General features: G+C 41.3%; 1 protein-coding gene across 2 annotated transcripts in view; it reads right to left on the bottom strand.

Annotated features, from left to right (window-relative positions):
* The window catches only part of LOC133646687 (alcohol dehydrogenase 1-like), a 32,810-nt gene extending 5,853 nt beyond the window's left edge, over nucleotides 1-26,957 (bottom strand). The window contains exons 1-7 of one of the 2 annotated variants that reach the window (XM_062042333.1): nucleotides 26,903-26,957; nucleotides 25,214-25,315; nucleotides 24,793-24,934; nucleotides 24,095-24,182; nucleotides 8,605-8,824; nucleotides 6,460-6,720; nucleotides 233-365 (exon numbers count right to left, since the gene is read on the bottom strand). In XM_062042333.1, the coding sequence (XP_061898317.1) occupies nucleotides 233-365; nucleotides 6,460-6,720; nucleotides 8,605-8,824; nucleotides 24,095-24,182; nucleotides 24,793-24,934; nucleotides 25,214-25,315; nucleotides 26,903-26,920 (964 nt within the window). In that variant the 5' untranslated portion in view covers nucleotides 26,921-26,957. The remainder of the gene's footprint in view (nucleotides 1-232; nucleotides 366-6,459; nucleotides 6,721-8,604; nucleotides 8,825-24,094; nucleotides 24,183-24,792; nucleotides 24,935-25,213; nucleotides 25,316-26,902) is intronic. The other variant, XM_062042334.1, reaches the window with a different exon arrangement.
* Nucleotides 26,958-27,439: the final 482 nt, after the last annotated feature.

Below are 27,439 nucleotides of genomic sequence, written 5' to 3' on the forward strand. Positions count from 1 at the left end.
ATAGATGGATAGTCGACACAAACTCTTGACAACTTTTTTGAATTTTTTAGAATGTTATGTCCGCAGTCAGACTTGAATAGACCAAAACCCAAAACCTTCAAAACTGAGCAACTGCCTCACAAGATCTGCGGCACAGTGAAAAATGGGCATATACTTTGTCATCAGTTGGATCTGGTGCACCTTTTTGCCACTAAGTGATACTGATGAAGAAACTGCAAGGCAGCAAGTTTACCTCCAAACACAGAGCCCTTCCATGTGCGCCCAGCAATGAGCTGAGCAGGACGAACGGAAACGTCATGCTTGTCTGTCCAACCAACAATCACACTCACACCCCAGCCTTGCAGACAGGACTCCAGTGCATGGCGCTAAGAAACAACACAAATTTTGTCTGTCAGTATTTTTTCCGAATCCTTTTACAATCTCACATTTTTTGAGCTAAAGCACCTTATAGTCATTCCAAGTATTAATGACTTGCGGGGGGGGGGGGGGGGGGGGTAGCAGACATCAACGATAGTAACCAGACTGAAAAGCTAAAACTAATTATTACTCCAATTTCATTCATCGCAACAGAAATGATCCTAAATATTTGTTTACCACAGTAGCATCAATAACCCACAAGGATCTTCTCCCAGTAGCTCCACCCACTCGGCTGATGACTTTATGCAATTCTTTACGAGGACAATTGAGCTCATTAGAAAATAGACACTATGCCCCAGCTTCAACTGGGCTCTATAACAAAGATACAAATGTTGGTGAAGTGAATTAATTAACTCATATTATGTTCTACAGGGGGGGGTGTTATGGTATTTTTTTATTTTTTTGTCATAAAGAAATACAATCATGTGTGCTTACGGACTTTATCCCTGCAGACTGTATTGATCTATATTGATATATAATGTATATATTGTGTTTTTTATGTTGATTTAATAAAAAATAAAAAATAATAATAATAGTTTTTTTTTTTTTTTTTTTTTTTGTCATAAAGAAATACAATCATGTGTGCTTACGGACTTTATCCCTGCAGACTGTATTGATCTATATTGATATATAATGTATATATTGTGTTTTTTTATGTTGATTTAATAAAAAATAAAAAATAATAATAATAGTTTTTTTTTCGTTTTGTTTTTTTTTGTCATAAAGAAATACAATCATGTGTGCTTACGGACTTTATCCCTGCAGACAGTATTGATCTATATTGATATATAATGTATATATTGTGTTTTTTATGTTGATTTAATAAAAAATAATTATTATTATTATTTTATTTTTTTTATTTTTTTATTTTTCTTGTGCAGCCCAATCGGTCCACGGACCGGTACCGGGCCGCGGCAATGTGGTTGGGGACCACTGCCTTACATGGTCAGGTTGTAGTCTCCTGAAGTAACACACACCCAGACAGAGAAAGACTGTGGTTCGGCTCCTCCAAGTTAGGAGTGCCTCATTTTTTTGACTTGACCTCCTCCAGGTACTGCCGTCCTGTATAATGACACTGGCTTGTAATAAAGCAACTTTTTGTTCAGCAAAGCGTCTCCAACGTCTCTTTTCAGTCAGTGGCCTTGTGGTTAGAGTGTCCGCTCTGAGATCGGTAGGTTGTGAGTTCAAACCCTGGCCAAGTCATACCAAAGACTATAAAAATGGGACCTATTACCTCCCTATTTGGCACACAGCATCAACCTGTGGAGGTTGGGGACATTGAACAGGAATGGGCAATGTTCAAAGCCTCTATTGCTAAAGCTGCAGCTGCGAGCTGTGGCCAGAAGGTCTTAGGTGCCTCAAGGGGTGGTAACCCTCGAACACCCTGGTGGACAGCGGTGGTCAGGGAAGCCGTCCGACTGAAGAAGGAGTCCTACCGGGGTATGTTATCCCGGGGGACTCCGGAGGCAGTTGCAAGGTACCGACGGGCCCGAAGGGCAGCGGCCGTGGCTGTGGACGAGGCTAAGCAGAGGGTGTGGGAGCAGTTCGGGGAATCCATGGAGAAGGACTATCGGGCGGCACCAAAGCTGTTCTGGAAGACCATACGGCACCTCAGGAGGGGGAAGCAGGGAACCATCCAAGCTGTGTACGGCAAGGATGGGACTTTGCTGACTTCAAGTGAGGAAGTCGTAGGGCGTTGGAAAGAGCACTTTGAGGAACTCCTGAACCCAAATACATCAGACACACCCTCCCTGATAGGAGCAGGGCCTGAGGATGATGGGGGATCGACGTCGATCTCTCGGAGTGAAGTCACTGAGGTAGTTAGACAACTCCACAGTGGCAAAGCTCCGGGGGTTGACGAGATCCGTCCAGAAATGCTGAAGGCTCTGGGTGTTGATGGGCTGTCTTGGTTGATACGCCTTTTTAACATTGCGTGGAAGTCTGGGGCAGTGCCGAGGGAGTGGCAGACTGGGGTGGTGGTTCCCCTTTTCAAAAAGGGGGACCAGAGGGTGTGTGCTAATTACAGGGGTATCACACTACTCAGCCTCCCTGGGAAAGTTTACGCCAAGGTACTGGAAAGGAGGGTCCGGCCGATAGTCGAACCTCAGATTCAAGAGGAGCAATGTGGATTCCGTCCTGGTCGTGGAACAACTGACCAACTCTTTACGCTTGCGGGAATCCTGGAGAGGGCCTGGGAGTATGCCTATCCAGTCTACATGTGTTTTGTGGATTTGGAGAAGGCGTATGACCGCGTCCCTCGGGAGATCTTGTGGGAGGTGCTGAGGGAGTACGGAGTGAGGGGAACCCTGCTGAGGGCCATCCAATCTCTGTACAACCAAAGCGAGAGTTGTGTCCGGGTGCTTGGATGTAAGTCGGATCCGTTTCCAGTGGGGGTTGGTCTCCGCCAGGGCTGCGCTCTGTCACCTATCCTGTTTGTGATTTTCATGGACAGGATTTCTAGGCGGAGTCGTGGCCATGGCGGAGAGGGTATACGTCTCGGGGGGCTAAAGGTTGCGTCACTGCTGTTTGCAGATGATGTGGTCCTGATGGCACCTTCGGTTCGTGACCTTCAGCTCTCACTGGATCGGTTCGCAGCCGAGTGTTCAGCGGCTGGAATGAGGATCAGCATCTCCAAATCTGAGGCCATGGTTCTCAGCAGGAAACCGATGGTTTGTACAGTCCGGGTAGGGGACAGGACTCTGTCCCAGGTGGAGGAGTTTAAGTATCTCGGGGTCTTGTTCACGAGTGAGGGAAAGATGGAGAAGGAAATCAGCCGGAGAATCGGAGCAGCTGGGGCAGTATTGCAGTCTCTCTGCAGCACTGTTGTGACGAAACGGGAGCTGAGCCAGAAGGCAAAGCTCTCGGTCTACCGAGCTATCTACATTCCTACTCTCACCTATGGTCATGAAGTGTGGGTAATGACCGAAAGAATAAGATCACGGATACAAGCGGCCGAAATGAGTTTCCTCAGAAGGGTGGCTGGCATCTCCCTTAGAGATAGGGTGAGAAGTGCAGTCACCCGAGAGAGACTCGGAGTAGAGCCGCTGCTCCTTCGCTTGGAAAGGAGCCAGCTTAGGTGGTTCGGGCATCTCGTGCGGATGCCTCACGAGCGTCTCCCTAGGGAGGTCCTCGTTGCACGTCCCACTGGGAGGAGGCCCCGCGGCAGGCCAAGGACCAGATGGGGGGATTACATCTCCTCTCTGGCCTGGGAACGCTTCGGGATTCCCCAGGAGGAAGTCGCAAATGTTGCTCTGGAGAGGGAAGTCTGGGGGTCTTTGCTGGAGCTGTTGTCCCCGCGACCCGATTCCGGATAAGCGGTTGAAGATGGATGGATGGATGGATCAAGGGTTGGAATTGGGGGTTGAATCACCAAAATGATTCCCAGGCGCGGCCAACGCTGCTGCCCACTCCTCCCCTCACCTGCCAGGGGGTGAACAAGGGAATGGGTCAAATGCAGAGGACAAATTTCACCACACCTAGTGTGTGTGTGACAATCATTGGTACTTTAACTTTAACGTAACTTTAACTTTTGATCCAGCTGCACTGCCGTGTCACCCTTCAGTCCGGACAAGGATGACAAGACCAGAAATATACATCATGGGCACTAAGGGACTCTCTCGCTCTCATTTTGAAGAGGTAATGCTAGAGGAACTCTCGCGACTCGTTAATGGGACAAAACAAACATCTTGTCTATTTGACCCACTTCCTGGGAAACTCATCAAGGAGCTGTTTGCAATATTAGCACCATCAGTGCTAAATATTTTTAATTTATCACTCTCCTCTGGTACTGTTCCCCTAGCATTCAAAACAGCGGTTATTCATCCTCTACTTAAAAGACCTAACTTTGAACCCTGATCAAGGGTATGTGTACGCAGCAACCAAATGAATTAATAAACATGCCAACAATCTTTCTGAACTTTTTCAGTCAGGTCTCACGGTAAATCATTAACTACTGAGACAGCACTTGCAAAGATGATGAAAATGTTTTCTTGCTACTATGGATGTCAATCCATCATCTACAGTTTGATCTAAGCGCTGCCTTTGATACCGTTGATCACAACATTCTTTTAGATCGCATCAAATCACATATCGTTGTGTCAGACTTAGATTTTTCTTGGTTGAGCTCCTATCTCACTGAAAAGACGCAGTTAAGGCGACCTGCGGAATCCCACAAAGATCAGTTCTTGTTCCTGTACTCTTCAGCATTAATATGCTGACGCTAAGCGACATCATACGCAAATAAAAGGTGTTAGTTTTCACTGTTATGCTGATGACACCCAACTCTACATGCCCCTAAGGCAGGGGTGTCAGACACGAGACGTTATTTTGCGGCCCACACCTTAATATGAAAATGTAATGTTAGTGCGGCCCGCAAGTTTTATATGAATGCCGCTTGACAGCGTCACACTTACCAACCCTCCCGATTTTTCCGGGAGACTCCCGAATTCATTCTCTCAATGGTTGCCCCGGGAGATTGTCGGGAGGGGCACTGAAATTCGGGAGTCTCCCGGAAAAATCGGTAGGGTTGGCAAGTATGTTGCTAGGGCGGTAAACCCATTTAAAGAAGGTGAATTCATTAAAAAGTGCATGTTAGATTTTTTTAAGAAATCTTTTCTTGCGGCTCAGCCTCACCCAGTTTCTGCATCTAGTGGCCCCCAGGTAAATTGAGTTTGAGACCCCTGCCCTAAGGTAACCAACACGCCAGATTGTCTAAACGAATTTTAAACAATGGATGTCCAGCAACGTTTTGCATTTTAACGCTAAGAAAACACTTTTTCTCATCAGTCCTGCTACACACAGGCACTTGTTTGAGGATACCACATTGAAATTCGACAATAAAAAAATTGTACAAGGGAGTCTGTAAAAAATCTCGGGATTATTTTTGGCCCAACTCTCTCGTTTGAGCCGCACATTAATAGTGTTACTAAAACAGCCTTCTTTCGTCTCTGTAGTATCGCTAAATCGTGTCCCATTTTGTCCACCAGTGATGCTGAGATCATTATACATGTGTTTGTTACGTCTCGTCTTGATTACTGTAACGTTTTATGTTCAAGTCTCCCCAAGTCTCCCAAAGATTACAGTTGGTACAAAATGCGGCTGCTAGACTTTTGACGAGGACAAGGAAGTTTCATCATATTACACCTCTACTGGCCTTCCAACACTAGCTGGCGGTACACTTTGACTGCGATTTTAAGATTTTATTACTCACGTACAAAATACTGAACGGTTTAGCGCCATCTTATCTGCTTATTGTATTGTACCATATTTTCCGTCCCGAAATCTAGGTTTATTATTAATGATGTAGTTATTAGTGATGTAGTTCCAAAGGCTTTCATGTAGAAGAGTCTTGATCATTCTTAGTCAAAGTCTTTACTTACTATGCAAACAAAACATGGCTTCCTGACACAGATTCTTATCTGTGAAGACCGTCATAATTGTGTGTAAAAAAACAACAACAAAAACTTGTTGCCTCACAAGTCCACGTTTCCCTTTGTTCCATTACAAAGGAATGATTTTCTTTTATGACAGAAGCCCACCTATCAACCAGAAAATTGGTGTTTTTACATTCTTGTTGGCTATTAAATGCATCAGTCATCATTAAGAACGGTCCGAATTGCACGCGTTAGAAGAAGGTACTTTTTTACACAACACTGGCTATTGAGCCATTTCTGTTGGGTCTACTAAGATGTCAGACAAAAGATCTGTAGCATCTGTGGTTAATGTGTACATGCTAACCAAACAATAATATGTAGAAAATATGCACATCTGACAAATATAATGACAGTCTGCAGCAGCAGTCAGTGTCTTTATAAATTGTAAATATTGGGGTGGAATCATTTCCATTGGACCATGGACCATTGCCAACGTAACAGGACCTACGTTTATCTGTGAGGCTTCAAAGGTGAATTTTAACTAGTAAAATATTAACGTTTACCGCACCTGAAGTGGTGTTTGTCAGTCAATCCTCAACAAACTAAGCTTTCCAGCGATGTTAACACCAGCAGGCCTGAACAGCAAAGGGTTCAAGTAAACGTTCCTCACCATGAGTTCTACATCCCCCACACACTCCAGGGAGTAGTCGACTCCACCGTTGGTCATCTCAAAGAGCACTTGGCTGATGGTTTTGCTGTGATCCTTGGGGTTTACACAGTCAGTGGCTCCAAACTCCTCGGCCTTCTTAAACTTGTTTGCATTGACATCGACAGCAATAATCCTCTTGGCACCAGCATATTTACAACCCATGATTGCCGCCAACCCGACGGCTCCCAGGCCAAACACGGCACAGGTAGAGCCCGGTTCAACCTAAAATAAAGAGTAGGTTATTAAGGCTGTGCACCCTGTGTAATGAGAAGGGATGTTAACATTTTTGGCTTCCAATCTGATTTAGAGCCTCGATCGGATAGCTTGACAATATATTATAGAACTGAAAATGTTTTATAGCAAGTAATTAAAGTAAACACAATAAGACATGTGTTTAAAGCGTATCTTACTAAATTTAGAATGTAGTATTGTTGCTGTAAAAAATGTGTGATATTAAATGCTACATACAAGTTGACTGTTTGAGCCTGTGGTTGTATTTACAGTATGTAATGATTGCAGGAGGCCCAGTTTTTAAAATGTAAAACACTTTGTGCTACATTTTTTATGTAGGAAAAGTTCTATACAAATAAAGTTTGATTTAATTTAATTTGATATACTGATACTATACTAGGTATCAACAATATTAAACTCTGGATCAATCACCCCTTCTTTAAATGAAGCTTTAGCGGTTAGCTTCTTGTGTCGTCCTGCTCAGTGTGTGTGTGTGTGTGTCTGTGTGTGTGTGTGTGTATGTAGCATGCTTAGCCATTCCTTTTCCTCTGGTCCTCCAGTGATAACGTTATTTGGAAGATAGTCTACTTTTCGTTATGGTGGTGAGGATTAATATCTTGGAAGTGGCTTCGCACTATGGATAGATGATGTGTTTGCTTGCTCTCAAATTCGAGCTGGTGTTCTGGCAAGACACACACTTTTTTGGAGCTCCTGCAATTGTGTCTCCCTGAGCATGCATCCCTTTTAAATGGTACCTTTCACGCGAGTACAATCTTCAGCCATGTAAACACTGGAGCACAGCTGCGGTGAAGCTCGGCTGGGCTCGGCAGCTCATCGGCGATCAGTTAAAAAAGGAAAGAATCAGCCCCGGATCTGATACAATGATTGGGATCGGGACATCAAATCGCTTCAATTTCCGTATGATTCTGTTTAGGAAAACCGAGGTATCATTGTATTATCAATTGTGTTGGTTATCATTAAGAATTCACAAGCCACGGTTGCATTCTTTTCATTCAGTGACTCTGCTATGTTGCAAATATTGTGCTAAAACAGGGAAACGTTCACACAATTTAGAACCACACTCCTAATGGAGCAGAGCAACTCCGCTAAAATGTTTCTATGAACTGCCATTCATGTTACCTTCGTAGTAAAAATGCTCACCTAGCTTTTACTTTGTTGACAAGTGACTGAGACAGTGGATGAGACAATATCGTCAATCCACTTGTAAATTTGCCTGTTGCAAAGTGAAATGTTCAAGTGAAAATTAAGTCAGTCATACAGCACAACATTTCATTAATTTTTTTAACACTTACGAAATTACTAATGGCAGTCTTGTACAGTTTTTAGCAACCACGACTCATCCTGACTGGGGCATCCAGCTCTGATTTTGTTGGGAGATTTGAAAAAAACTGTCAGCATTAGCTAAGCTCCTCCGGGCCGAAGCCATGGGAGAGGCCTGCTCTCCCCAACCGGGAGCTGGGACCTACCCGGAGCAACCTGGACCTGGGGCGCGCCGCCATCCCAGACACCCCTGTAGCTCCGCCCTTGCCTCTGGGCTAATGGTAAGTACTGTAACCTACAATAGAACAGACTCAATGCTACTATATTTTGTTTTATGCTCTAAGAAAATATTTGACTTCATAATAATCCTACTTTGTGGACATTCATTTATCGCAGTCATGGTCGGTCTCAATTAACTGCGATAAACAAGGGTTTTGTTGCTGACTTATGATGTATAAGTAAATTACATTTTAAAAATTGATTCCTAAAAAAAAAGTTTAGTTTTTTAAAAATGATTTTTTTTAAATTATGACTGATTATTTAAAGTAATGTTTCCTACAGAAGATACACATTATAATGTGTTTTACACATTACCTTAGCATCATTGACTGCGGCTCCAAACCCTGTGCAAACCCCACAGCCGAGGAGACAGACTTTATCCAGGGGGGCAGCGGGGTCAATCTTGGCCAGAGCATTCTGATTTATCACACTGTACTCTGAGAAGGTACTGATTCCCATAAACTGCAGCAACTTCTTTCCCTTGCAGTTTAGCTTGGAGACAGGTGCTTTTTCCACATTGTGAGGAACAATATCCCTAAAAAAAGAAGTATTGCGTTGGTGTATGTAATACTGTATTTACAGTACATGTGCAGTCACAAGTTCACTTATACTGTTATTTTTTCTGAAAATAAACTGATGTTTAACTGATGTGGCTGGCAAACCGTCTGTCATTTCCTAAACCCACTTTAAGTTAGCAGGTCAGACAAGGAGGAACCATAGCCAGGTTGAGGACCACAGTGCTATTGGGCCCACATTGCACCGGGGGAACAGAGTACTGTCACCCCCACAGCAGTTAACTGGCCAGGAGCCTGCGAGAAGGATCTATGGAAAAGCTTCGACAAGAGCCTGCATACGATCCTTGGGAACTCCCTGAGGGGCAGCAAACAACTCTAAACTGAACCTTTTTGGGGACATCATCTACGAGGAAGGCTGCAGCAAATTCGGGAAACTGCAACACAGGAAAACCCCTCCAAACAGATTAGCAGACGGGGAAAGGAGATCCAGCAGCTAGTTAAAGAGCGCCGCCTTCTCAGGAAAGCATGGAAAAAGGCAGAGGACCACGAAAAAGAAGGGCCGAAGAACTTGTGGGCGCAAATTAAAGCCAGAATCTCACATTTGCAGAGAGGATTTGGAAACGAAGAAGTCGCCAGGCAACATCGAGGCTAAGGTTCCTACAGGACCCATTTAAGTATGCCTGTGGCCTTTTGAATAAGAAAAAGAGCGGAAGACTCCGTACCACCAAGCAGGAAATGAAAGATCAAGCAAAATCTCTAACTCGCGACGATCTTTGAGACAGCCCTCTCAGTCCACCAGGTTACATTCCTGTCCCACTAGAGCCATCCTTTCGATTCGACACCACCACTTCAAAATGGTCCGAAATTCCACCAGCATGGTGCCGGGCAGTCACCATCTTCGTCCACAAGGAAAAGTAAAAAAAAGTCATACAAGGGTTGTCCCGATACCAGTAATTTGGTACCGGTACCAAAATGTATATCGATATTTTGATACTTTGATACTTTTCCAAACACAGGGAACTACGAAAAAGTGTAAATGTCGGCTTTATTTTAACAGAAAATCTTACAATACAATAAAGATAGGTTTTCTGTTGCATTTAAAGAACAATTTTAGAAGGTTAAAATATAAATTAAAGGGCATTGTTTTTCTTGTTGCACTCAAAGAACAATTTACAATTTTCCTTTTTAAATATAGCTTGCCATAATCTAGGATTAGATTAGAATATAATAACAACACTTTATGTACATTATATTAAATACTTCATGATTTATGGTTGCCAATCCTGGTATGTGCTTTAAGAAAAATACAATTATTAGTAAGTACTAAAAACAGATGAGCCACGTAGCAGGTAAAACACACATTTGTTAAAGATAAAACACAAATTGTCATTTTACTTGCACTAGTTGACGTTAGATGGGCGGTCCTAACTCTGCTAATATTTGGCATTCAACTGTATGCACGTCTACATATCTACATGTTATGTATCTACATGTGCACAACAGGGGAGCTGGTGTAGTAGAATTTCTGACCTTTGACCTATAGTTCATGTCTGTCAAAAATGTATGCTCATTTTGATTTCTCTTCCTCTTCTGTGGGACAAAAGTGAATTTTAAGTCATGCCAACCTGTCTACAGAATGTGTTGACTGTCTAAAGGATTCGAGTTGTTATGGAACAGATAGGGAAAACAACAAGACATTGACGCACTCGATAAGGAACAATGACGCACAAAAGACATATAAAAAATGGCAGAAGACCGAAACTCGACAGTGATTTTGGCTTGTGTGTGTCTTGTTTACTCCGGAGTAGCATGTGGTCTGTCTGCACGGCCAACTTAATTCAACCTGCACTTCTGATAATGGGTAAATAAATTTGTTGTACTAAACTACTTTTGTTGCCTGTTTAAGCTTCGGACAATCCATTACACAAATTGGCGTCACGAACAGGATGGTTTAGAAGCTACAGGTCGACAGCCGCTCCCGCTCTCTCAGTCAGGCAGACAGTGTGCTGCACGCGCGCATAACAAGGTAAGCGTTTTGCTTAAAGTGTAAACATGTTCTGCCTGGAGAGAGCCGGATCGATAAGACTAATTGCTGAATCTATTTTTGATAAAAGATAGGTTTAGTCAGGTTCTCCAAAAACAACCTGGAATGGGGTAAATTATGGTTGGATTGAGTTGTTTTATATGTGATCATTTGTCTGTGTGTTTGTTGAAAACTTGTGATTTCTTGTTTTTAACATAAGGGGATTGTTGATAGAATTTTGGTGGTTTGGAGTGTTTTTGAAGCATAAGACGATGTGAGACGAAAAATTTCTTTTAACCTCTTCATCCTCTGTCGTTGTTGGCAGAGGATGCTTTTTTCTGCAAGTACATTAGGTTAGCCGGAGTTGGATACAGCTAAATTATAGGCAAGAGTTGCTAAACTGGTGTGACATTTGGCCCATACAAATTGATGACGTCTATGAAGGTGCGACATATCTGTTTATGTGGAAACTGCAGCGGTGGGAAAAGCCTCTTATAGGTGACCGCTCATTGACTCCGGTAAAGGAGATCAACTGAGCGTATAGCTGTCACGACAAATTTGGAAATTTGCTGCAAATAGACAGGTATTGATCGGGCTGCATATGGTAGAGCTTTGGTGAAACTTGGTGAAACTGTATGGACTGACCAGACACGAGTCTGTAGGATTGCTGGGTGATTTCCAGTGGTCCTATTGGGCGTTAGGCCAGGTTTTTCCGTGTTGGTCAGGAATAACGCAGGTGTTGCTCCAATGAAACGGGTTAATCGCCGTTTTATGAGCAATGATGGAACCTGGTTATTGTGATATGAGACGGCCGATTCCACAAAAGCACGCGTGCATTAGTTGTTTATATTGGTCCGGACCAGGGGGGCGTGGTTTGTGGGATAAAAATGTGTGTTTTTTAAATTTATATATATATATCTGCGTATTTTAATAAAATTTGTGTAGCACCTGGTTTCTTATCTGTTTTAATTCCCCTCTGAAAAAATCAACCTCTCCTCCTCACCTCCCTCCCTCATGCTTTTGTGAGAGTTCCCTCACGCTTTTTTCGCACCCACGCTGATCTGCAAGAGCTGGGAAATTGTTGGTTATGTGTGTGCGTGTGAGAAAATAGACAAAGTTATGTACAGAAAACACATGAGTGAATGATCCATCCATATAATTATTTTCTTCCGCTTATCAAGAGGTTGGATCGCGGAGGCAGCAGCCTAAGCAGGGAGGCTCCCCCTCTTGGGCGCTGCGAGCGAATTCCAGTCATTTGAATTTGTTTTTAACTATACTGGTGATTGTGACTGTGCAATATTACAGTTGTTTTACACACTGAGATTTTGAGTACGGGAAAAAAGGCTCTTGCTCGCTGGTAAATTCTCTGTGTGTGAGTGACTGTGTGACGCATATAAAAAAATATATAAAAAAAAGGAGTCTCAGCTGGGAGACATTTTGAGATAAGAGCGTGTGACAAGGCTGTGTGAGTGTCAGCTGTACGAGGCATTGGTTCGAAGAGGAGTGACACTGTTAGCATAGCATTGAGCTAGGTTAGCATTGTGTTAGCATAGCATTGAGCTAGGTTAGCATTGGGTTGGCATAGCATTGGGCTAGGTTAGCAAAAATTTGCTTACTGAGGCATAGTAAGGCTAAGTTAGCATCTAGCTTGGCATTACTAAGTGTGGTTGAACAGTTATTCTCGGTCTGTAGAGTGTGCTAGTAGTAGGTGCTTGCTAAGTCCAGTAAAATAATAGATATATGGAAAATTACACGTTTAAATATCAATAAATAAATACGGATTGTGGGACATTGAAACATTGTTTAATTCATCATTCATTTATATGTTTAGTATACTTTTTTGGTACAGCCTTGATGCTCTGCTGATCCATACAGTTCCTGTGGGAAGTTGCGACAAACACACACATCATAGATTAGAACACACTGTAACTTTGAATTAATAGTTGTACAACAAATAAATTAATAATATTGAATTTAAATTTGATAAAGATAAATTGATTATACATTGACATTTTAATTTTTTGTTAGGAATAAACACACAATAAAATAAAAGTTAAATTTATATTCTAAAACATCTAGGGGTATCTGTGCAGGCTGTGAAACATAGAGTCTGAAGAAGTACAGATAAGAGCCACTCAGCGCCATTGTCAAAACAAAACGTAGAGAAACGTTACACAAATTCTAATCAGAAGGAAGACAGACCAAAATATGAGAACTTAAGTAAACAGACAGCAAGTAAACCAGAAATAATAATGTAAATACATAACAAAGAAAGCAAATTTCTATGTGACATTGGTGCATGTAGAATTACAAATAGAGAATAAAACTAAATGGAAATAACTGTCTGCAAAATGAGCATGACGTCATGAATTGTGCTCGGGTTAGTAATAGATAGATAGATAGACAGATAAAACGTTATTGATTCCTTCAGGAGAGTTCCCTCAGGAAGAAGAAGTAAAAAGTAAACAGTAACTAATAAGGGTATAAATGGAAACAAAATAGAAAAATATTACAAGGAGAATAAAAATAGAACAGTAAAATAAGAGAAACTAGGCATTAACGACCATGATATAAAAAAGTATTGCACTGTTATTGTTTTGCAATCATCAACCTTCAATTATAACCAATTATATATAACCAATTATAATAAAGATTTCTATACATATAATCAATATTATATGTATAGAAACCTTTATTATAATTGAATCATTTGTTTAATTTTTAAAACGTTTTAGTTATTCTTATATTTTTTGTCCAAATAAGTCAAGTAAAACCACAACAAATGAGCAATATGGTGCACTGTTATACAATTTAATAAATCAGAAAATGATGACATTATGCTGTATTTTATTTCTTTAGTTTACTGGGAAAAAAGGTTGAAAACCACTGCCCTAAATCATATCTAAAGCTAAAATTATTTTATAAGACTGATTATTTTGGGATTATTGTGTTTGTATTGTGAGAGAAGGAGAGAAAGTGAGAGAGAGAGGAAGAGAGAGCAGGTGAAAAAAACAGATTGAGGGTGAAGAGGATGGTTTGAGAAAATATGGGAAAAGGATGTTTATAACCTTACGTTATGTGAATGGTTTCTAGGAGAACAGAAAATAGAAACATTGTGTGAAGTGTAAGGAAGAGATGGATACAGGATGTTGTTTGTAAAGGAAAACGAAAGTGAAGAAAAGATGAGAAAGTGACAAATGAAGGTATTCGTAAATGGTATGCTGTTGATTGTGGTTAGCTGCAAGTTTGTTTGTTTGTTTAGTTGTTTAAGTGAAATGGGAAGAAATCAATAAGAATAATTACATGCAAAATGGAATAAAACTATGAGTGCGATAGATAATGAATGAATAAATAAAATAAGTTTATTTTGGTCATATAATCAACCATCAACCAAATTGTGTGAGCAGTTTAACAGTAAATTAGACATATTAACAATCATACACATTTACACACAGAAAAGAAAAGAAAAAAGAATGACCGAAAAAAGAATAGGCGGAAGCCAAAGCTTATATTGGCCTATGATATACAATTACTGAACATTAAATTACCTGGAACATCAACATTAAAAGATGAAAGTAATTGTTACTATATTTTATAATGTTCAAAAAACTTTACCTTTCAAGGGTCTCCAAAACCATAACAAAAAACTACATGTGTTCAGCTCATCACTGAGGATGGTACATTATTTAACTCCTAAAACTGAAATACATTTGTGTTTTTATTTTATTTTACTTGACCTATTTCAAAAATCAATATCCCCCGTAAATGATAGTGTCTCCTCATAATGTAAACAAGCTAAGAATACAAACTGGAAGGCTGTTGTTCTTTACTTGGAAACATAATTGCCATTGTTTTCAAATTAAATTATCTGAACATTTAACACATTATGACTTAAAAAAAATGGATTGATATGATCATAATAATAATGCTTTGTGTATTATTGAAATGAGCCTTTTAATTTTAAGTATTGGGTCTATATTTCTTCTATAAACATTTCCCCAAACTTCAAAACAATATTACATATGGAAAAATAAATGAATAATATAACATGTGCAGACATTTCTTATTCAGCATGTGTTTAACTTTATACCGAATAGCAATGGATTTGGATATTTTCTTTAATATGTTCAATATGTGGCTTCCAACATATTAATGATCAACTACTATTCTCAAGAATGTAGTTCATATACTCTGTCAATTTCCACTTGATTCAACTTTAATTTTTGTTTCACAATTTGACTTTGCACCCTGGACAGGTCGCCACCTCATCACAGGGCCAACACAGATAGATAGACAGACAACATTCACACACTAGGGCACATTTAGTCTTATTAATTTCTACATATTGAGATCTATTACTTAAAATAACTACTTAACCACTGTTGTGAAACACCTTTCTAATTTATGGGAGTATTGGGATAGGATTGAGGAAGATGTCTGCTGTGGTGGTGGTTAGTTTGGAAATTAATTTAATAAAAGTAACTTTAAAGTGCAGTCTGACATTTTAGTTTGGAGTAATTTATAATTTTATTTAGACATTGCAGTACACCATACTTCTGGATGTTGAGCTAGAAGAGGATAATGGCATGACAGAATAAAGTTAGAGTTAAAGTTGGGGTGCCGGTGATTGTCACACACACACTGGGTGTGGTGGAATTTGTCCTCTGCATTTGGCCCATCCCCCGTGATTGCCCCTGGGAGGTGGGGGAATCGTTTTTGGTGATTTGGCTCCCAAAATGTTTTGTAGTCTTTGGTATGACTCGGCTGGGGTTTTGGGCTTGCGACCTGCCGATCTCAGGGCAGACACTCTAGCCACTAGGCCACTGAGATGAAGTAGGCAAACCAAATCTCAACAGCTTTCAGTTAGCTATAGATTTTGAGAGTATAATGCGAATAACTATAACTTTACAACTGTTTGCTGTGAATAGTGTTGAATAATAATTACAAATAACAGCCTACATTAATAATTAGAATAAGAGCCGATATGTAAAGTGTTAAAAAGAGGAGAAGTGTGATTAGGGCTGGCGCCTAGAGCATGGCCTTGTGTGTTTTGTTGTGACTAGGTTGGATAACCAGTCGGAGACAGGCAAGGCAAGGCGGGGCAGCTTTGTTTGTGTGGCGTTTTTCATGCAACAAAGTGAAATGAAAGAAAATAAAAGCAAAATTAAAATGCAGACAATAAAAATAAACACAGTGCGGACGTTAAAAGTTAAATTATTAAAAGATTTAGCTGAAAGATAAGGAGAAACGTGAATAAAAACATTCTTTTGTTTTGGAGAATATCACGCACAGCGGGAGGTCAGAGTGCAAGCATGACAGCTTGCTCGCGCCTACTGATAGACAAATGATAGTTTAAATTAACTTATAGATGGTCTTTAGGTGAATTAAAAGGGTACTTAAATACACATGAAGTAGTACGTATAATCTTTGAATTAAGGTTATTGATTAGCAATTAATGGGATAGTTAAGACTGTAATTTTAAAACGTGATATGCAAAATTGAACTAACCGAGAGGATATGAAAACGATGGGTGTACATGTTTTGAGTTCCAAATTCTGGAGGAAAAAACCTCAACAAAACGTAAAACCATACAGACGGACTTGGGTGGTAGCCACGGTTGTGCTAGGTCAAGCGAGGGTGGAAAGGATATGCAGCCGGGGGACTGCCAGCTTCTCTGAACAAGACAAGCTCCAAGGTGTAGCCAGAACATGCTCACAAAAAATACAGGTGTGACAGCAGGACGAACAGCAGGATACAAACAGACCCCTGCTGGACATAAGTGTCAACGTACAAAGTTCAACACAATCTTTGAAGCATTCCTTTGTGGTCAACCTGCACACACCTTGTAATGACCTGCTTACGAACTGTGCCCTGACAATTCAATACCGCACAGAAGGAACTTCCTGATGTTGCCTGACAGCACGACATCAGCTGACAACTACTGGGGACGCCTCCCAGGAACGAGTGGAGGACGGGGACTGCTCCAACTGTCCTAGCACTGGCTGACGGAGGTGCGTCCGTGTGTCCTGCCACCCAAACCGCCAAAGTGTATGATCACCAATTAGACGACTCATAATAGGAGCCTTTTGACTCTTATATATGGTGGGACTCAAGGTATGGCCGCTCATGTGAACTATCCTTACAACAATTAGAATGGTATAAGATGGACAACTAATGACCCACATTGTTCCTTTGCTCTCTGTCCTGCCTACGAAACCAAAAATTTAGGTCAAATGATAAAACAGGGCGTAGCTGCCGCTCAATTATTTCGGTTGTCTGTTAAAAACATAGCTATTGGTTGCAATTTGGACATTCCTGCTGTAGGCTATAAAGAGCTAGCAGCTACACAACAGTTGAGCTAAAACAAAATTTAAGCATATCAAATAATTGTAGTTGTTTATTACATACACAAAGTCGCAGAGAGACAGAAGTCTGTAGAAAGTATTCAGTAACAAACGTGTCCGCATTATTAAACTTTCTACCACATACTGAACAAATACAGCAGTTACTGTCAGACTCTAATCCGGATTACCTTGTCTATCAGAGACATGGTTAAAACCCACAACACCTTTCGTTCAAATTAATGTCCCGGGGTACAAGATTACAGAAAAGACAGATCGAGTGACAAGGGGGGGAGGAGTTATGATTTATGAAAGGGAAAACATTAAAAGTAGATCAATTTGAGTATGTTGAAATTAAAATCACATTTTCCTCAGAAATGTATTTCAAGGTAACTGTAGTATACCGACCGACCACAGCTAAAGATATTTTCCTTGATTCATTTTCAGACATCCTCAAACAGCATAGTATGAAAGAAGTAACGTCATGGAGGACGTTAATCTGGACTGGTTAAATAAAACACGTAGAAAGAAACTGAAGGATATTATAAACGGCTTCTATATGATACAAATGATAAGCAGCCCTATTAGAATTACAATTGGATGACAAAAATTAAAGAGAACATCTGTAAATACACGAATACAAAACCAGAAAGAAGAGTGCTAAAATAAAAATACCATTGGATTAATAAAACAATTTGGATTCTAATAAAGACATCGGGACTCAGCTCTCATAAGAGCAATTATAACAGGTCTAAATACAGATCATATGATTTAAAAGTTTGGAGGAACAAAGTTACAATGTTTATGCGGAAGTCTAAGGCTGACTTTCACTTAGAATTAATCAAAGCTGCAAAAGGGAACATCAGAAAGTATGGAAAACCAAAAAAAAAACTTACGGAAAGAGAGCAAACAAGAAACAACACTATAACATTAAATATCAATGGCACTACTATCGCAGACAGTCTGGACATAAGTAATAATTTTAATGAACATTTCATCCAGTCTGTACAAACCCTGAATAAAAAGTCCCTCAAAATCAGTGCAAATAATCGTCATTTATTCATATGGACTAATTTTAGAATTAACAAATGAAACAAAGTTAAACAAAATCTTCACTGCATTATCAGACTCACGATCTAGAGATATATATATATGGGTTGGACACTATCTTCCTAAAAACATATAAGGATTGTATTATTGCTCGTATAACAACGATTGATAAATAAATCAATAACGGAAAACACTTTCCCTACCACGTCGAGAAACTGCTACTATAATTAAATCCATAAAGCAGGAAATAAAGAAGACCAGAACATGTACAGACCAATTAGCCTTCTCCACGTTATAACAAAAGGAATAGAAACATTGAAGTTAAAAGGTGGCTTTGGAGCAATCAAGGCTGCTCACACGGTCACTAATAGGGGCATTATGTTGACACATCAAATTAATGAGTATTATATTTATCCATGAGAGCATTTTTGTTGTAAATTGTGAGGTATGGCTGTTAAAATCTTGGTTGTTTTTACGAATGATGACAGATGTGAACAAGAGCATGTATTGTCTTTGTGTGATGATGTAAATAAGGTGTGGTTGTATTGTATGGTAAGTATGTGTCCATGAAGGGGCATTTGGTGACTTTTCTTATAATTGATTACATGCTACAGTATGATTATTTTTGATTAATTATTGATTATTATGAATGTATATATTTATTATGATTAATTAGTGTCATAATTTTATTGCTTGATTTTTGGATCCCTTTAATTTAGGTAGCCAGGGACTGCAGATGGAAAGTAGCTATTTAGATATAATCTGGTACAGAACATATCTGTTTCTGAACTTAATGTTTCTGTGCATTGTCCCATCATAGATAGACTAAATTAAATACAACTATTTAGTGAATTATTGAGGCCACAATAATTCACTAGGTGTTGTAAAATATCAAAGTACTATTGCAAAAGCGAACAGTGACCTCAAACATGACCTGTCCTACGCCTCTGTTCTTGCTGCGCTTGACTATCAGCTGTCTTTTCTTTTTCTTGGATGTTTCTGAAACTACTAATACTACTACTACTACTACTATTACTATTACTACGATTAACACTGTCCCTGTGAGAGGGACAGAGGGGGGAGGTGAGTTTGGATTGGGTCAAGTTTGAGCGTGTTGAGGTTTTATTTAATCGATATGATCAATCCGGTGCAAGGATAAAGGAACGTAATGATTTAGATTGACAATTGCAGTGGTTGGCAGAAGCAACCCCAACCTCAAAAGAGGGTGCCAATTCAGTAATTAAATGTTTTGTGAATTATCTAATATCCCGACATGGTTTCCCCAAAAAGATTAGGTCAAACAACGGCACCTATTTTAAGAAAACAGGTTATCATCTTCAGTCACAAGATCAGCACTTCTCAGGACCAGCAGCTTCCTAGGAAGGTGGAAAGACCATGAGACCAAAATGGTAAGTTTGCAAAATGTAGAATTTGTGTGCCAGTTCCTCTGTGCAGATTTGAGGATGAAAGCAGCCACCCCAGATTCCCTTGCACTCGCTAAGAGGGGCACGGTCAAAGCCAATCCAAGACCATCACCCGATACCGGACTGGGAGGACCCCAAGGAGAGAAAACACCTAGCCAGCAACGATGCGTCCATCGGGACTCCAGCAGCCCTGGAAGGAGGTGTCGGGAGTGCCGAAGCGGCGAGGAGGCTTTGAAGCAAGCCGAGGGCCTGGACCAAAGCCCCAACGCCCCATACTTTGCCCCCGCCTTCCCCAAAGCCCCATACTTTTTCTCAGCTTTTCCCCAAAGCGGCCAGCACGGACATGCCATTAAACAGTCTGCCCGATGGACTGAACCACACCCCAAGAAGAGACAGAGACAGACTGTTTGAGTGGATCTCTTTCTTCACCAAGGCAGCCAAAAGCCCAACGAGGTGTCGGCAGGCCACCAGCCTGAGGCACCACCGAGCCATCCATACGAGCACTAATCGAACATGGACTCATACGAAATTCAGTTGTGTGTACAAAATCAATTGGTAACTACATTCATTGCAAATGCCGGGAAAAATAATAATGCAACAGCTTACAGTCATAAGTCTATATTCATTCTAAACCAGATCTTGTTTGATTCATTATTAATGTGAAAATACATCTTGAATAAGCATATATATATTCATCTAATTATGTTCATGATCAAAGTATTTTGGTATTACGTTACTAAATCAAAGGGTAGGCCACTAATTGTGTTCTGTGAGATGGTTTTACTGCAGGCTGGTAACAGCGATCGCTCTGAAGGAGGGTCATAGACGGAATTTTTGCCTCGTATAAAAACATTGAGGTTTTTGCCTCTATCTGCGGTAGAGATTTAATTTAGTGGTCTATATCAGAAATTGTTTTGGTCCAGGGTCTTAAGACCCTGGAAGGCGGGTATGTAGTAGAATTTCTGACCTTTGACCTATAGTTCATGTCTGTCAAAAATGTATGCTCATTTTGATTTCTCTTCCTCTTCTGTGGGACAAAAGTGAATTTTAAGTCATGCCAACCTGTCTACAAAATGTGTTGACTGTCTAAAGGATTCGAGTTGTTATGGAACAGATAGGGAAAACAACAAGACATTGACGCACTCGATAAGGAACAATGACGCACAAAAGACATATAAAATCGACAGTGATTTTGGCTTGTGTGTGTCTTGTTTACTCCGGAGTAACATGTGGTCTGTCTGCACGGCCAACTTAATTCAACCTGCACTTCTGATAATGGGTAAATAAATTTGTTGTACTAAACTACTTTTGTTGCCTGTTTAAGCTTCGGACAATCCACTACACTGGTTAATTTATGAGAGTAGCATACAGTGTGTGTGTGAGAATGGCAACGTGTTGGCTGAGCGGTAGCGCTTGCACTGCGCAGTAGAAGGATGGTAAATGGTGAATGGTAAATGGGTTATACTTGTATAGCGCTTCAAGATGAACAGGTTGTGTCATGCAAAACTAATAATAAAGCAACCAGTTTGTCACAAATCGGAGGCCTCACCTTCTGACCGGAAAGCGGAGCTTAACAGAGCCATTGACGGGTAAAATGAAGTGTGTTACCCCCAACAAAAACATCCGCCCTAGAAGGAAAGTCTGCCCTGTGCTCCTCGACTAGCCGAACAGCAGGACAGGTGTAACAACTACATTATTACCTGTCACTCTTTATAACTCCTTGTGTAGATCTAAATTTTCATTATTCAAATGTTTTCCGACAATGAAGCAAAGGTGGTAATACTAATCCCCACATTTGGCAAGGCGTATTTTAATGCAAACTTGAAGCGCGGTGCTTCCTTGTTTAAAGCTTCACCTTCATCGTTAATTTTGAAGCCCAAATACCTCCATATTGCGCTTCACGCACCCTCTGCGATGAGGTGGCGACTTGTCCAGGGTGTACCCCGCCTTCCGCCCGATTGCAGCTGAGATAGGCTCCAGCGCCCCCCGGGACCCCGAAGGGAATAAGTGATAGAAAATGGATGGATGGAATTATCGTTTTTTGCCATTCTTCCCCTCCAAGATGTTATTGCTTGTATGCACTTTGTGTGTGCGTTTTGACACAAAACATCATGCGCCTCGCTCTGTAGTCACCGCCGCACAACAGCATTCAGATGAAAGAACGGTAGCTGTACTTTTCAAAAGTACCGATTTATTATTAGTATGGCAGTACTTTATTAGTACCGGTATACCGTACAACCCTAGTTGCAATATAAGCCAATTTAGAGGCATTGCTCTCTTGAATGTTGAAGGGAATATTTTCTTCTACGTGATGGCAAACAGTTACATCGACACAAGTTGCCAAAAGGCAGGGATTCTGGGTTTGCCAGGCTTTGTGGAGCACTTTATGGTAATCTGGGACAAGATCCAGACAGCCAAGCGCAGTAAATCAGACCTTAATGTGGTGTGGCTGGATCTCGCAAATGCATACGGATCTATCCCCATCAGTTTTGCCCTAAATTTATTTCACATTCCATCCTGCCTTCAGAGCCTCATAACCGATTATTTCAACAGCCTCCAAGTCTGCTACTCCTCCTCGGACTAACAACCGGTTGGCATAAGCTGGACAAAGGTATAGCAACGGGCTGTTCCATCTCCCCAATTCTTTTTACAGCAGCTTTCGGAGTCATCTTAACTGGCAGCAGACAAATGTTCAGAGGAGTAAGGGCCCCATCAGGCCAGCAGCTACCAGCGCTTCGGAGCTTCATGGATGATGCAACTACTTTTCTTCAGACTGCCGCCTGTACTAACAGGCTGCTAAAATGGCTCGAAGAACTGCGGTCATGGGCACGGATGAAGGACAAGCCAGACAAGACCTGCAGCCTATCAGATTCGCAAAAGGGCCAGAAAGGCTAACATCACTTTCTCAGTAAGTTGCAAAGCGATCCCACGGTTAGTTGATCAACCAGTCTAAAGTCTAGGAAGACTGTATACAGCAGACCTCTCGGACAAACTAATGATTGGCACCATAACTACACAACTATCAGAATGGCTAAATAAGATAGATCAACATCCCCTCCCCGGCAAATTCAAAGTCTGGCGCTATCAATTGCCCCTTTTTACCATCGGTTGAAGTGGCCCCTCAAATTATGCAACATCACCTTACCAAAAGTACATTCGGAATTAGCTTAGCCTTCCCCAATGCTTCTCCAACGCAGCCCTTTATGGAAGAAACACCCTGAGGCTTCAAATGGAGAGTGTGAAAGTGAGACCACTGTTCGAACTTGAAACTCACTTGATCCAGTTGTTCACACCGGAAAGAAATGGAACGCATCACAGACAGTGCAGCAGGCAGTACCACGGCTGAAACATCAAGAAATCATGGGGCAGTTGCAGCACGATTGGGGATGGGGAGAAAAAAGGAAGACTTGGGCAAAAGCTACAATAAAAGAGAGGAACACGCTGGTGATCACAACAGTCGGAAGGGAGGAAGAGGAGGGTTATAAAATCAAGGTCGTGAGCCAATCCCAGCAGGGTAGGGGAAAGGAGGCCGTTACTGACAGGACCATCACATGGGCTGATATGTGCAAATTGCACCAAGCAAAGCTGAGCTTCTTGATTAGGTGCACATATAACACACTTCCAAGCCCCCAAAACATACACCAATAGTTTGGGAAAGAAGAGCCACCTCTGCGGTCACCATAGTCCCAGCCTGCAGCACATCCTTTCTGGCTGCAAAACCCGAAAAAACACAAGGTCGATACAGATGGCGCCACAACCAAGTCCTGCAAAGGTTAGCAGAGGTCATTAAAACTCACAGACTTGAAGCAAACAAGGCCAACCCAGTAGCAACACACCAGCCCATCTAATTTGTTAGAAAAAGGGGAGACCGAATATGGCAACTGAAGTTCCCCCCTGAGATAACAACTTCTCTACATCCAGACATTGTGCTCTGGTCTTCTGTCACACAGTCCGTCATCTTGGTTGAACTGACATCCCATGGGAGGAGGGAATGGAAGCTGCTTTTGAGAGGAAGCGGCAGAAATATACAGCCCTTTCAGCTGCCCGCAAATAATCTGGTTGGAGTTCTTACACCCACCCAGTGGAAGTCAGGTATCGAGGCTACACTGGAATCTCCATCCAGTGGTTCTTGAAGACTCTGGGCATTAGAGGCTCGAGACTAAAAAGGTCCTGAAAGACCTTGCAGAAGAAGCAGAACAAGGAAGCTTCTGGTGATGGCTCAGGCAGAAATGACAAGGCGTGGGTTAGGGAAGGATTGTTGTAGCGGCTGCATGGAATGTTAAGGAGACGTCCCTGCCACTGCTCCACCACCCAGAGATGTTCCAAGATTGTGAAGGGTGGCTCCCGGCTAACGACCCTGCAGCCGACCCAAAGGCAAAGACGGAAGTGCGAAACATGTGCACAAATAGCCACCTCCATCTGAAGGGAAAATAAGCCATTTAAGGCGCTTACCATGCATTTTCACACTGGTTGGTTTTAGGACTCTTACAAAAGCGACACTCTCGACACTGGGAGATGATCAGGGGGATCACATTGTCACCTAAAAGAAACACATATAAGACTTGTATTAAGCTTTCTTGAGAGCAAACATATACTCTAACTTTACATAGCACGGACTGGCCCTGCAACCCGCCAGGGCTCGATCCTGCGTCCACATATCGCCACTGTTTGAGAGTTACATCAAACTCGAACGGGGACACTCGAACAGGGACCATCTGGTCCTTACAAACGCTGTTTGGGCTATGGCCTTTTTACATTTGCTACCACTTCATAATACAATGCTGTATCGAAACTTTTCAGATTTAAAGAGTTTTTGGAGTGCTTCTGTTTTGCTTGGCACTCAGCATCAAGGGTTGGAATTGGGGGTTAAATCACCAAAATGATTCCAGAGCGCGGCCACTGCTCCCCTCCCCTCCCCTCCCAGGGGGTGGAACAAGGGGATGGGTCAAATGCAGAGAGTAATTTCACCACACCTATTGTGTGTTGAGAGCAACTATCAGTGGTATTTTAACTTTAACTTTATTCTATTGCACAATACAAGGTACATAACTTGTATGACACGTTTGTTGAGCATATTCTTGTGTGGGAACTATCATGGTCCAGGTCCACATGTTTGGTTTGGGTGTGGCCTTTCATCCTTAGAAACTGACCTGGTTGAAATTCTGTGACTTTAGGACCGACGCTCTCCACAATGCCTGCTCCCTCGTGGCCAAGGACCATTGGGAAGATATTTGTATTGTCAGTCTCATACAGATAGTAGAGGTCTGTACGGCAGAGGCCAGTTGCCACAATCTGCTCAAAAAAACATTTTCAATAGACTACACAGCAATGATGTTTAACCAGTAATTATCTACAGTATGTGGAAACTGCATACAAGATATTTTCATTCCAGGACATTGCAATGTTATTTGTAACTATTTTTGTCAATGCCGAGAGGTCTTTTGATCAATGCTTCTTAGCAGAATTTCTATTTAAAAAACTTGCAGTCCTTTCTTGCAAAAAATGTGCACAAATGTACATGTGGTGTGATTTAAAAGTACATTGACTAAAGTATTACACTCATTATCTTACGTTGACGCGAACCTCATTGGCCTGCGGTGGATCAACCTCAATCTCCTCAATCACCAAAGGCTTGTTTGGCTCCCAGGCTACTGCTGCCTTGCACTTAATGACCTTTACAACAGAAAAAAACAAAAACTCATGATTTGGTACAATAGGTATTGATAGAGCTGATCCAGCATGCTGCAACACTGTATCTTACTTAGTCCACATACATTATGTTTTATGAAAGCAAGTGAGACTCTATCCCAAATGGTTTCGGCTGACCAATCAACATGAGGGTTGTGATGGTGGATCCAAGAAAAGTTTTGAGTCTTGACAGGGTCTCAAGTATAACAGCTGGCTGCTGTGTGAGCTTGTCATCGATCAGGATGGCATCAGAACCACAGTCAATAACAGTGGGAACAGTGTATAGTAATGGCTGCAACTGTGTGGTGAAGGATAAAGCAGTCCGAATCACCAGTTACTTTTCCTGTAATGATGAGCCCCCAACATCATAATGGTGGCTACAGTTTCAATCTTAAAGACCTAAAAAAATTATTTGGGAACGTCCGGCGGGCCAGATTGAAAAGCTTAACGGGCCACATGCGTCCCCCGGGCCTTAATTTGCTCAGGTTTGACCTACAGAGTACTATGAACTACTATACAATTGAGAGATAAAATCTAGTGTTCGATGTCAACTTAATTTGAAAATAAACACCTGAAACTGAGCCCTCTTGAAGTCATGTCACTGATTTACACTTAAATGACAGCCAAGATAATCAAGGCCAACACACAACATGGGGTGGAGATTAGTTTATGCTAAGCACACAAACTACCAAGCAAATTAAACGTGGACTGCCTTCACAGATATGACTGGTTCAAAGGTCAGAGCAGAGGCAAAAGGTGAAGGAATAATATAAACAAAAATAAACCAAGGTGTGTCCTGTGGACCGGTACCGGTACGTGACACATTTGCTACTGGGCCACAGAGAAACAATAAATAATTTATAAACGACTGCAAACGACTTAACTTTCTGTCCCACTAGACACACCAATAAGCTTGTTTATAGATGTACAATAACATTCCTCAAAGGAAGTTGCTATTTGTTATATTTGTTATAACTTTGTGACATGATACAATGCACATTGATGAACATCCATCCATCCATCCAGTTTCTACCGCTTGTCCCATTTGGGGTCGCGGGGCGTGCTGGAGCCTATCTCAGCTGCATTCGGGCGGAAGGCGGGGTACACCCTGGACAAGTCGCATATACAATATAAATGTGACAGAATGTAGCCAAAGGCTGATTTCCAGCAGCAGAATGATGGTAACCTGCTGCTGATCTCATTGCAAAGAAACAAGCCCTGGGCTCCAAATAATTCATTGTATTGTATTGTATTGTTCATGCACTTATTTTTGCTGTATTTATTTGGCACAAGCGGAAAGCCGGTCCCTGAAAATAACGCCTACATTAAACCGGTCCATGGTGCAAAAAAGGTTGGAGACCCTTGCTGTACAGAATAATTGCATATAACCTGAATGTACACTGTGTATGTTAGTTGTGTTTCTTTATGTATTAGGACCGTTTAACGGCAAAAAGAGACATTTAAAAATGTTTTTACAACTAACCAATTTTTTTTCTACTGAATGTTAATATCATACATTATCATAAAGTACAACTGTTTGTTATAAACAACGTTCATGAATGTATTACTTACCTTACCAGCAGTGGACATTTTCAGCTGTGTTCTCAGGACTTAAGCAGAAAGGCAGCTGCTGGGAAGAGTGTGGAGGAAACACGTGACTTCATGTGCGAGTCATAAACGAGTCGTTCAAAACCCGTTGTTTTTTTTTACTGAATCAGCACTCATGGGTTGTTATCGCCATTAACTTGGTCAACGACTCGCCCCTGCCACGCGAGACAATGAAGAGAATAAACAATGTAATTCATTATGCCCCTGTTAGTCTGTATTTTTTTTTATAAATGTATTAGCCCCATAGAAAGAAAAAAACAACCAATATGTTTCTGGCTTCAAACCATCCATCCATCCATCCATCCATCCATTTTCTACAACGGAGTAAACGATCGGTCCAATTAAATCGTCAATGACCGATCATGAACGATGATTCAGTGGCACTCACTGGTTATTGGGGGTGGGACCATCGACCTCGGCAAGTCAGGAAAAAATCATTGAAAACTGAATTTGCGTCTTTGTGAGCCTAATTTTTCTATGTTATAGTTAGTTGTTTTATTG

Source organism: Entelurus aequoreus, linkage group LG03, assembly GCF_033978785.1.
Source record: "Entelurus aequoreus isolate RoL-2023_Sb linkage group LG03, RoL_Eaeq_v1.1, whole genome shotgun sequence".
NCBI classification, from domain to species: Eukaryota; Metazoa; Chordata; class Actinopteri; order Syngnathiformes; family Syngnathidae; genus Entelurus; species Entelurus aequoreus.